General features: G+C 45.6%; 1 protein-coding gene across 5 annotated transcripts in view; it reads right to left on the reverse strand.

Moving 5' to 3' along the window:
• Positions 1–12,652, reverse strand: part of DTNB (dystrobrevin beta) — a 263,193-nt gene that overhangs the window by 117,919 nt on the left and 132,622 nt on the right. For all 5 annotated transcript variants that reach the window (XM_049784478.1, XM_049784477.1, XM_049784475.1 and 2 more), the window contains exon 9: positions 2,111–2,235. In XM_049784478.1, the coding sequence (XP_049640435.1) occupies positions 2,111–2,235 (125 nt within the window). The remainder of the gene's footprint in view (positions 1–2,110; positions 2,236–12,652) is intronic.

Here is a 12,652-nt window from a genome sequence, read left to right on the forward strand (position 1 = left end):
ATCGAAGTTACAGACAGGAGGAAAGAGACTAATCTAATCTAGTTCCCTTCGATTACATGGTGGAATAGAAAGAAATAACAGAGACAGAGCTTAAGGACAATATTGAGGGGTCTCAGGATTTGGCTTGTGGTGGAGCACACGACTACCTGGGTGGATGAGGTCTCAAGTCTGACTCCCAGCCTCAGAAGAATGGAGGCTTCCCTCTCTCTGCCACCACAACCAAGATTATGGTTTCAAGGCATAAAGGTGAGCTGGAGACATAACATGGCAGGTAGGGCGCTTGCCTTGCAAATGTTAGACTGGGATTTGGCCCCTGACACCCTATATGATCCCCTAAGCATGCCAGGATTAATTCCTGAGTGCAGAACCAGGAGCAATCCCTGAGCATCACCAGGTGACCCCCAAAACAAACAAATAAGTAATCAAAGCACCAAGGTACCTAACTCAGGAAATGAAAGAATAATTATGAAAAACTGGGCTGGGCTCCTTCAGAGTTAAAGATGAACTGGGGTCTTCACACCTCACACAGGACCCCAAATGCAGGTCAAGAAACTGTGCTTACGACAGCTTGTTCAGAGTTGGGAAAAGGAACCTCTAGTGGCTCTCAAGCCCACGCAGAGCACAGGGGAGTGTGGGTGGATGGGGTGCACTTCATTAGAGCCTCCGAGTATGCAGAATTTTCAATTCATATGCATGTCCTATTTTAATATCTTACTGCACGGGGAAAAGAAAAGACGTCAAGAGCCCTGAGAATCCTTTCTGTCAAACTCCCTTCCATGAAGGTGGGAGTCGAAAATGAATGCCTCCACCGACAGCAACACTTCCAAGCAACTGACGGTCCAAAACTCTACCACCTTGGGGCTTGGGTGAGCTCAAGTGCAGGAGAACACGCCTAGCATGTATGAGACCCGAGCTGGAACCCTGGCACCATGTGCCCTTGTGCCCACTGCCAGGTGTGAGCCTATTGCAAAATTCCATTATGTGGGACCAGAGACATAGCACAGCAGGTAGGGAGCTTGCTTTGCACACAGCCTACCCAGGTTCGATCCTTGGCACCCACAATGGCCGTGTTGCCGACCAGGAGTGATTTCTGAGCGCAGAGCCAGGAGTAAACCCTGAGCAACACCGGGTGTGGACCCCAAACTAAAAACAAACAAACCATCACTTTTAACCAGCAGCATGTAGCTAATTAAAATGTTCACTTAGAGGGAACAAATCCACTTAGGATGGCCAGGCTGAGCACCGGCACTGCATGTGAAAAGCCTGGATTTAATTCCCAACACCACATGGTCACCCCAAAGAGGTTTTACACTTTTGAGAGCAAATGCAGCACAGAGTCAGGAGTGGCTCCTGAGTACCACAGAGTATTTACAACAAAACCCACAAAACAGAACAAAATAAGCAAAAGCGAAACGAACTACATAAATAAAAGGCAGAAGAAAATGTCTTTTGTTTTTTATTTTATTTTTTTTTTTTTTGGTTTTTGGGCCACACCCGGCGGTGCTCAGGGGTTACTCCTGGCTATCTGCTCAGAAATAGCTCCTGGCAGGCACGGGGGACCATATGGGACACCGGGATTCGAACCAACCACCTTTGGTCCTGGATCGGCTGCTTGCAAGGCAAACGCCGCTGTGCTATCTCTCCGGGCCCAGAAAATGTCTTTTGTTCCTTTGCCACCTCACTTCCCTTTCTTTCTGTACCCCTCTGCTCCCCTGGATTTCACTTACTTAACCTGAACTAAAAATACACAAACCCAAGTTTTATTTATAGAGTATAATCTTCCGTGTCCCGACCTCCTCTCAGTACACTGTGTTCCTGGTACTTGCTGCCTAAACTGATCTTTATGTCCTCCCAGGGGTGAGGGGCTGCAGTGAAGGGTCTCAACTGTGGGGTGAAGGGGGAAATTCTGAGCATGGAATGGCCAGGCAGTCACCACCAGCAAACGGGGGTTCACTCAGGCCCCGAGTTCCTGAGACTGTACAAGGGCAATGGGTTCAAGAGCTCTGAGGGGATTTCATGAGCCCAAAGTTCAAAGCTTCACCTTCCCACAAAGTTTTCCAGATGAGAGAAAAAAACTCAGCTCAAGATGGGGCCCAGCGTCTGGACTTACACGATGTTGGCCAGGTCAAGTGGCTTCTCCGGCTGTTCGGGAAAGATGGGGTGCGGGGGCTCTCTCGTGGGCACACATCCCAAAGATTTACTAATGGCATGGCTCAGCTTCTTTGCAGGGGATTTCTGTGGCAGAGGAGAGAAGGGGAGACAGGAAATCAAATCTTCAAACCAACAAGAAAGAATGGATTTCAGAAGAACTTGGTGACCAGAACTGTCTAAAACATGGCCTCAAGCACAAGCAAGATTTCCTTCTTTCTAGCATCCCCCTTGCAACGGACACCTGAGGTGGTTCCCAAGGCCCCTGTTCTCAGGGGCTCTCTCTGAGGGTCTATTATTTTCCTCATTGCCACAATTAGGCCCCACGATGAAGCTCATGCTGACTTTCCCCCGGAACACCTCTATGGACCCTTGTCATCAACTCCTTTTTTTAGGAGAGCAGGAACACTTAGAGTTGCCTAGGGGATCACATGGGATGATGGAAATCGAGCTTGGATTGCCCATGGCAAATGCCTACCCACTGTACTATTGCTCCAGTCCTTCAATTCCCTCTTTTGATGCCTCTGGATTATTTTTGGTAATATATGATTGTCAAATATCTAATCAGAGTCCAATTATTTTCTGGATTAAAATATGTAAAGGACAAGAACATGCTAAAAGGTCATGGGCTTGGGGGTTGGTCCATATCCTCTGGTGCTAGGTCCTTTTCCTGGCCCTGTGTTCAGGGATGGGTGGCCCCTGTTGGAGGTTGGGGGACCATATGTGAGACACCTGGGATAAGAATCAGGTTTGTGGGCCAGAAAGATACCACAGTGGTAGGGCATTTACCTTGCACACAGCCTATCACAGGACAGTGGTTAGAATCCTGACATCCCATATGGTCCCCAGTGCCTGCCAGGAGTGATTTCTGAGCACAGAGCCAGGAGTAACCCCTGAGCACTGCCAGGTGTGGCCCCTCCCCCCCAAAATTATAAAAATCAGGCTTGTGGTTGCCAGTCATATGGAAGGCAAGTGCCTAGCCCGCAAGTATGATCTCTCAGGCCAGCAGATCATGGTTTTCTTGTGTTCGCAAATTGGGTGACTAGCCCTCAAGGTGCCTCTTCCAAGAATATTCCCTCAGGCAAACATGAGGAAGAAAACATGAGCTGCAGAGGGAGGGTCTGGATGCCAGTAGATGCGACCAAGCGTGGCCACCAGCACAGACCATCCTCAGCACACCCAGATGCAAAGCTCCCACGTGCCGAAGGTTCAGACACAAGATGGCATAAATAGAGTGTTTTTGCAGAGTATAGCATGGAGGATTTAATGTAAGTATCTAAGAAAGCAAACCATCTGTCACAACTGAATTACAGAAAAGCTCGCTAAACCTTAAGGCTTTTGGTGGTGCCCAGGCCCTCCTGCATGCAAGGCACATTCTCCACCACCGAGTCACTTTTTGGCAAGAAAGAAGATTCCGAATTTATTGTCCACCAATTTTCTTTAAGTGACACTGCTGCCCAATATTGTCCTGGCAGGACATAAACTGCAAACAACAGCAACAACAACAATAACAACAAAAGTTTAAATACTTCTGGGGGCCGGAGTGATAACACAGTGGGTAGGGCATTTCTCTTGCATGTGGTTTACCTGGGTTCAAGCCCTGTCATCCCATATGGTCCCCCGAGCCCTCTAGGAGTAATTTATGAACGCAGAACTAAAAGTAACCCTGGGAACACTGCTGGGTATATCCCCGAAACAAAACAAAACAAAACAAAGTTTAAATACTTTAGTCTAGGGGTTAAAGAGATAGTTCAGTACATAAGGCACTTGATTTGGATGTGGCCAACTGGTTTCAACCCTCGGCACCCCATAAAGTAGGTGCCCCAAACCCTGCCAGGGTTGATCCCTGAGTGCAAAGCCCTGAGCACTGCTAGGCACTGACCCCAAATCAAAAAACATATAAACAAAATATGGCAGTGTGCTGCCTTTCCATCGTATTTCCATATGTGTCCCTTGAAACAATTTTTTTTAAACTTACAATGTATTTACAACACTGAGTTTCAGGAATAGCACTGTAGACCTTGAGACATGTATAGTTTCAGAGCACCCACTATAAAAGTTCCAGTTCTCATATTCCACGCCCCAAAAAGACCCCTCTCCCATTCTTCCCACGGTCCTCCCGGCGCCTTCCCTCCAGTCTGGCAGTGATTCCGCTGTGGTCTGCTACTTTGCTTACTTGACGATTTATGTTCCACATGAGTGAAACCATCAGGGAATTCTTTCACTTCCCAGTTTCACTGAGTATCATTGCCCCAAGTTCCATGCATTTTTGTCCTAGAAGGCCTGGTTCTGATCATCTTCCATGGCTGAGTGAGTAGAATGCCCAATGGGTAGAAACACCAGAGCTCTACTGCTGCTCTGTTTGGTTTTATTTGCAATTTTTGGAGCTTGGGCCACACCCAGCAGTCCAAGAGCACCACTCCCAGTGAGCTTGGGGACCACTCCGACTCTGTGCTGGAGCGCAGAACCCAAGCCCAAGCTCCTAACCCATAAGGCCTGCATTAGGCCCTCTGAGCCCTGAAACATCACAACTTCTTGATTGCAGATTTTGATTATTGTGAAAAATGCTTTTCTAAACATAGATGCAAATACTCTTTAAAATTAGTGTTTTCAGGGCCAGAGAGATAGCACAGTGGTACAGAGGTAGGGCATTTGCCTTGCACACAGTCAACTCCAGACAAACCAAGGTTTGATTCCTAGCATCCCATATGGTCCTCTGAGCCTGCCAGGAGTGATTTCTTAGTGCAGAGCCAGTAGTAACTCCTCAGCACTGCTGGGTATGGCCCCGAAACAAAAACAAACAAAAATTAATTTTTTCAAAGCCTTCGTCAAAAAGTGCCTAGGACAATATTGTTCTATTATACAGAATTTCCTCTTTAGATTTGTCCTTTGAAGAAAGCTTTTCCAAAGAGATTGCTCAAAAAACAGAACTTGACTGGGCCAGGAAAACAGTTCACAGGACTGGAGCGCAGACTGTGCTAGGGGATTGATCCCCGGCACCAAAAGGGCCCTATGAGCACTGCCAGGTGTTATCCCCAAACCAAACCTATGATAAATGCTCCTGTAAATGAGTGTGATGTCAATCTGATACCACATTCCCACCAGGTTTAACGCTGCTGCGTTTAATGCAAATTAAACAAAAATATGTGTGTGCAGAGGCCAAGTTAACAAATACTTTGTAATCAATGATAATGCCTCTTTCATCAAAAACTGAAGAGAGTGGCTTCAAGTTACTCACCACTATTCCTGTTAATACACTGAGATTTGGAAAAAGTAAAAAACCTAAATGTAATCAAATTTTCTAATAAATCACAAAAGCTAATAAAAACAGAAACTGAGCTTGCTCCCAATATTCCCCCCATTTGCTCCTGCCAGAGCCGGGCTCTGGTATGGCTCTGAGTCTTACTTTAAATCCAGCTCCCACCACAGCCAGCCTCTGCAAACTGCTGACTCCCAGCAGGATAACCCTGGGATGGAGGGGGATCCCCCTAAAAGCTCTGGGGGATACAACCCGTCATGGTCCAGCAGGCCCTGGCACTCAGGCTGCCCAAGGCTGGTACGCTTCTCTGGTCTCCCATCCCCAAGATACGTTTTTGCTCATTTTCCTGCTCATCTCCTCAACCTTGAGCTGCCCTCCTCTCCTCTCCCCTGCACAAAATGGATGCGGCCCAGCATGCTCTCGAAGCCCAGTCACCAAGGATGGATTTTCACAGCTGCTGGTGAACTGGCACCTTGTGACTGATGCATCAGGGAATGTCCACATCCGACCGCCTGTACTTCAGCCTCCTGTTCTGAAACTGCTATGTCATCTGCACAAATTCTTTGTTCAGAAGAAGGTTCTAGATTGCTTTCTTCCTGACCAAACCACAGCAGCTTTATTTTTTTAAATGACGCCAGCATAAGACAGAAGACTTGAGAAAATATCTCACTTCATCTTTACCATTTAATATATCTTCATCTGTGATAGATTAAGTTAAAAATTGAAAGAAATTTATTAGCATTATTCTCTTTGGATTTTGTTTTTTGGGGTCACATCCGGGCAGCACTCAGAAGTTACTCCTGGCTCTATGCTCAGAAATCGCTCCTGGCAGGCTCTGGGGACCATATGGGAAGCCGGGATTCCAACCGCCATCCTTCTGCATGCAAGGCAAATGCCTTACCTCCATGCTATCTCTCCGGCCCGTTTTTTTGTTTGTTTGTTTTTATTTTTGTTTTTGTTTTTTTGGTGAGGATTGGCCACATCCAGCAGTGCTCAGGAATTACTCTTGGTTATGCATTCAGGAATCACGCTGGGCTGCCAGGGATCAAACCTGCTAAGTACCTTGGTTGGCTAGACTATGGCTCTAGCCCCTAATTATTAGTATTATTTCGATCTGAGAACCTTCTGGACATTCTTTCACATGGCTGGTGTAGGACAATTAGTGTACAAACCAAGGGCACCAAAGCAGTTGCCAATACGAAATAACAGAAGCCTCCCTTTGCACCATCCAATATTCTCTAGAAGTATGTGTGGTGTCATTCTAGAAAGCAGTGCTTTCTAAAGCACTGCTTTCTAATCATAATTTAAGATTAAACCCAACTTAATCCCCCTCAAATACAAATGGATAAAATAAGCACTGAAAAATTTATTACAAATAATTTGAGTGTTTGAAGTGATAGCACAGCAGTAAGGCGTTTGCCTTGCACAAGGCCAATCCCAGATGGACAGTGGTTTGAATCCTGGCATCCCATATGGTTCTCTGGGCCTGCCAGGGACAATTTCTGAGTGCAAAGCCAGGAGTAAACCCTGAGCACTGCTGGGTGTGACCCAAAAGCCAAAAAATAAATAAAAAAAAATAATAACAATTTGAGTGTTAACAAGAAAGACTTGGTAAGGGGAATAAAGTTGGGAATAAATATGGGAATTAGAATATTAACTAAGGGCTGGAATGAAACAAAAAAGAATATTTTTAAATTGGGGTGGGAGATAGGAGTTGAGCCACATCTGGCAGTGCTCAGAGGCTGCTCAGAGATCACTCCTAAGCTCTGGGGTTTGTAGGACCATGTGGTGCCGGGATTAAATTTGGGTTAGCTGCATACAAAGAAAAATGCCTTAACTTCTGTACTACCTTTCCATCCCTCTTACTTTTGATACATACATACACACAGATTGTCTTATTAGATTTTGGTAAACATATACAAAAATATTTAACCTCCAAGGGCCAGAGTGATAGTACAGCAGGTAAGGCATTTGCCTTGCATGCAACCTGCCTGGATTTGATTCCCTGCAGACTGTATGGTATTCCCACTCCTGCCAGAAGCAATCCCTAAGCAGAGCCAGGAGTAAACCCTTAGCACTGCCAGAGTGTGGCTTAATCCAACAATCCAACACAACAAAAACATCCACACCAAAAATAAAAACCCACAACTCTCCAAATATTTTAATGGGAGCAATTCCATAATGTTAAGGATATATTTGCACTGTTGCAAAGCAATTTCCAGAACTCTACTGTGTGATGAATCAGAAACTCTATTCCCCTGATGAAAGGGAGGGAGTGTGTTCTTTTTATGACTAAAACCTAACTACAATCATGTTAGTAATCATGGTGCTTAAATATACTATTTTTAAAAAAATTTTTTTTTTTTTTTTTTTTTGGTTTTTGGGCCACACCCGGTAACGCTCAGGGGTTACTCCTGGCTATGCGCTCAGAAGTCGCTCCTGGCTTGGGGGACCATATGGGACGCCGGGGGATCGAACCGCGGTCCGTCTCCTAGGCTAGCGCAGGTAAGGCAGGCACCTTACCTCCAGCGCCACCGCCCGGCCCCAAAAAAAATTTTTAATAAAAAAAAGAAACTATTCCCATTAACCAATCCATGAACCAACTCCTCATGCCCCTCTTCCACAGATCTGGCAAAGACCAGTCTAATTTTTGGTTCATGAATTTGATGATTCTCTAGATCCCTCCTCTAAGGAACCTCAGACTCCTTTGGCATATTCATTTCATGGTATTTTTCTTGTGACACTAAGCAGAATGATCTCATCACTTACCCATGCTGGCACAACCACCAAGGAAATCTCAAGGCTGTCTAATATTCCACTGCATGTACACATCACCACCTGCTGATCATCCCTCTGTCCAACAGTGGACACTTGGTTTACCTTCAAGTTTGAGCTACTGGCAGAAATGCTGCTGAGAACACCAAGTCTATAGGATCTCTTTGAGACTTTTGGTACAATTCCTCTGCATAGCATCTGTCTCCAGAAGTGAAACTGCTGGATCATGTGCTCATTCTGGTTTTAATTTCTGAGGAATCAGCACCCTCGTCTCTGCAGGGGTTCGACCATTTTACGTCCCCTGTGGTGCACCCTGGCTCTAATCTTCTCCCCACATCTGTGCCACAGCCTGCTACTTTTGGAGATTTATTTGAGCCATAGTCATCTCACAGGATGCTACTGTTACTTCATTGTGGCTTGATCAGAGATTGTGAGGGCCTTTTCAGGTGCCTGTTGGCATTTTTTTTTTTTTGGTGGGAGAAGGCACACCTGACTGCTGGGGATTGAATCTGGGTTGGCTGTGTGCAAGTCTAGCACTTACGTTTTATGCCCGATTTCCCTACCACCTCTCTCTCTCTCTCTCTCTCTCTCTCTCTCTCTCTCTCTCTCTCTCTCTCTCTCTCTCTCTCTCTCTCTCTCTCTATCTCTCTCTCATTTCATCTTTAGAGAATAAACATGCAAGTCTTTTGTTTGCTGGTATGGGAACAGCTCACACTCAGCTGTATCATCTTTGGGCCCCTGATCTTTCTTTTGTTTTCTTGTTGCTGTCCGCCACACCTACTGGTGCTCTTGAGGACCAGTGTCATTCCAGTTTGGGGCCACCAAGATCACTCTTGGTGATACTTAGGGCCCAGGTGATGCCAGGGAAGACACCAAGCCTCACACATGACTAGCAGAAGCTTTACACTTGGGCCCAGCTCCACATTTCTATCTTTTTTTGCTGATGAGTTGCAGTTCTTCTATATTCTGCACAGCAGCCCCTAATTAGATCTGTGATATGCAGGCCTTTCCTCCCACAGTTTGCCTTTCCACTCTGCTAACTGTGTCCTTGGATGCAGCTTAATGTCGTCCAATTTACTTTTATTTTTACTGTCCCTACTTTATTTTAATTCTAATGATTTATCTGCACTGTCTCTTAGACTTTCCACATTGGTAGGCATCATTAATCAGGAAATTTGTCTCCTTTCAATTCAAATACTCTTGCTTTCTTGTCCTTGTTTATCAATCTGTTTGGTCTGCCAATAAATGACAGCAACGAGAGAGGAGACTGCAAGTCCCCTTGTTCTGTTTTGGGTCTTGAGAAGAACACAGTTTGCCAGGGCATTGTTTTTCGGCTGTTTTTCTTCGGGACGAGGCAGCACTGCTGGGGAGAACTAGGAGAGGAAGGGTTTGGGAGTTGGCATGGGGCCCTTCCTCCCAATGGTCCACAATGACAAAGTGTCAGGTGAGTGGTGACATGGCACTCATGGCTGGCATAGCCTGCCTGCCTACTCTTCTCCGGTGGGCCATCATAAAGTCTGATAGCACAGCTCAGAACACCATAAACTCTCCCTCCAGAATACTGCCACCCCTTCCAAGTGTGCCACGTTGTTACCCTGCTCTGGCCCTGGGTTATCTAGGGCGTGCTGGTTGGTCAATATCATGTTTGGTGATTTCCCAGGACAAGGACACCCAACTTTTTATCTGAGCAACTGTCTCCTGGCCAATCCTCTGCAAGGTGTAGTGCTCTGGGCCCAGAATCCAAGTGGACGTGGCCACTAAAACATTGGCTCTAGATATTTATATTCATAACCAGATATATATAACCAGCTTTTATATTCCTATAGAACAAACATTTTTTGGAAGGGCATTTGAGCCATATTCAGTAATGCTCAGGGATCACTCCTAGCAATACTCAGGGAGCATATGGAATGCCAGGGATCAAACCCAAACCTGGGTCAACGACATACAAGGCCAACACCTTACCCACTGTACTATCACTTTAGCTCACACCTCTGGGTTTAAATTACTGATGTTTATGGGGTTTTATTGAATGCTTTTATGCATCTCAAGAACCAGAGAAGTCACACGGAAGGTATTCATCTTCCATGTGACTGACCCTGGTTTGAATCCCTAGCATGACATGAGTTGAGGTCCCCCAAGCACTACCAGGAGTCACTCCTGAGTACAGAGCCCAGAACAATTGTAGCCAATAGAAATGAAGATAAGAACTGATCTTTGGGCCAGAGAGATAGCACAGCGGTAGGGCATTTGCCTTGCATGCAGCCAATTCAGGACAGATGGTGGTTCGAATCCCGGCATCCCATATGGTACCTGTGCCTGCCAGGAGCCATTTCTGAGAGCAGAGCCAGGAGTAACCCCTGAATGCTGCTGCCACCACTCGTGTAACCCAAAACAAAACAACACACACAAAAAAACTGGTCTTCAGCAGAAAGTATCTCACTGGGGGTGAGGTGAGGGGGACACACTAGACAGTGGTGGAGGGAAGCGGCCACTAGGGAAGAGGAGGGACTTTGAGAAAGGGGGAAAGTGATATGCATGAAACTGTATCAGTAACAGTACTGCAAACCACAGTGCCTAAAAGAAGCAAACATTTGCCCACCATACAGGCAGGATGGGAGATGGGAGGGAAAATGGGGACATACTGGGGAAGGGATTGGTACTGGTCCAGTCTGCCTGGAACTCGATCATGAGTAACTCTGTAAATCACAGCGCCTTGATGTAAAAATAAAATTAAATAAAAATAGAACCACTGAGAATATATACATGTCCAGCCCCACTCCCCCAAGTTTCATGAGTCTTTTGAGATCATTACATGGATATGATCTGTCAATCTATGGAAATAGCATGTTCAAATGGCAATGTTAACCTCTCTTTAATTGCTGGAATAAAACCAGTGTGGGCATAATGAATTCTCTTTTCATAGACCGCTTGGACTGAGTTTTCAGAATTTTTTGCTGAGTTTTTTGTCTGTGTTTATGAGAAAACTGTATCTACCCTCTCCTTCGATCTGGGCAAGTTTTAGTCCAACGTCCCAGCAATGGCTCAGCCAGACCTCAGAGAAGATCTCATCCAGCCTCACAAATGCAACCCCGCTGCCCTGTTTTTTCTAGACTCAGGCCCGTTTTTATCCCAGAGGAATTTGTCTTTTTTGTTTGTTTTGTTTTTTGTTTTGGGGTCACATCTGGCAGTGCTCAGGGGTTACTCCTGGCTCTACACTCAGAAATCGCTCCTGGCAGGTTTGGGGGACCATATAGGATGCTGGGATTCGAACCACTATCCTTCTGCATGCAAAGCGAACACCATACCTCCATGCCATCTCTCCGGTCCCAAGGATTTTTCTTTTATTTGAATGTTCCACTTGTGTACAGTGACGCAGGCCTAGTGGTTCCTCGTGTGTAAAAAAACTGAGGCTATTCAGAAATTCAGAAATTTTACTTCGTCTGTGACCATAGGCCTCTTCCCTTTCTAAGCCAGTTTTACTATGGAAGGCTCTTCTGGGAACTGGTTTGCTTCAACTATGTTTCAATAACCAGTCTCAGAGCTCTTTTCTATTCGTGCTGTTAGAAAATCCTAACTCAGATGTGTTCCCTGCAGGATATGGTCTATAAGGTCTGAATTGTTTTGGGGGGTTTCACTTAGAAAATATTTTTTATACCTTTGGAAAGAATGGCTGGCTACACTCAAATGTTCTCATTATTTTCTTGTCCAGTGACTAAAGAACTGTTGGAAAAAATGTGCTAAAATAAACCATTTTATTAATGAATCTATTTCTTCTGTTTGTTTCTTTTTGGGTCACACCCAGCAGTGCTCAGAGGTTACTCCTGGCTCCATGCTCAGAAATAGCTCCTGGCAGGCACGGGGGACCATATGAAATGCCGGGATTTGAACCAATGACCTTCCGCATCAAAGGCAAACACCTTACCTCCATGCTATCTCTTCAGCCCCAATGAATTTATTTCTATACTTTTTTTTTTTTTTTGGTTTTTGGGCCAAACCCAGTGACACCCAGGGGCCACTCCTAGCTCTTGGGGACCACATGGGATGCTGGGGATTGAGCTGAGGTCCGTCCTGGGTCAGCTGCATGCAAGGCAAATGCCCTACTGCTGCACTATCGTTCTGGCCCGTTCTATACTCTTTTTTTTTTTTGGTTTTTGGGTCACACCTGGCAGCACTCAGGGGTTACTTGTGGCTCTTCGCTCAGAAATCACCCCTAGCAGGCTCAGGGGACCATATGGGATGCCGGGATTCGAACCACCGACCTTCTGCTTGAAAGGCAAATGCCCTACCTCCAGGCTATCTCTCTGGCCCCTCTGTGCTCATTTTTAATGAACTATTTTATAGTCACATCATTAGATATATGTCCACGTAGAACTATAACTTATCTTTTGTTTTGTTTTGGGACCACACCCAATGATATACTATCTCTTCAGCCTCTGTAACTTATCTTTAGTAAATTATATCTCTTGG

This window comes from Suncus etruscus, chromosome 12 (assembly GCF_024139225.1).
Source record: "Suncus etruscus isolate mSunEtr1 chromosome 12, mSunEtr1.pri.cur, whole genome shotgun sequence".
NCBI lineage: Eukaryota > Metazoa > Chordata > Mammalia > Eulipotyphla > Soricidae > Suncus > Suncus etruscus.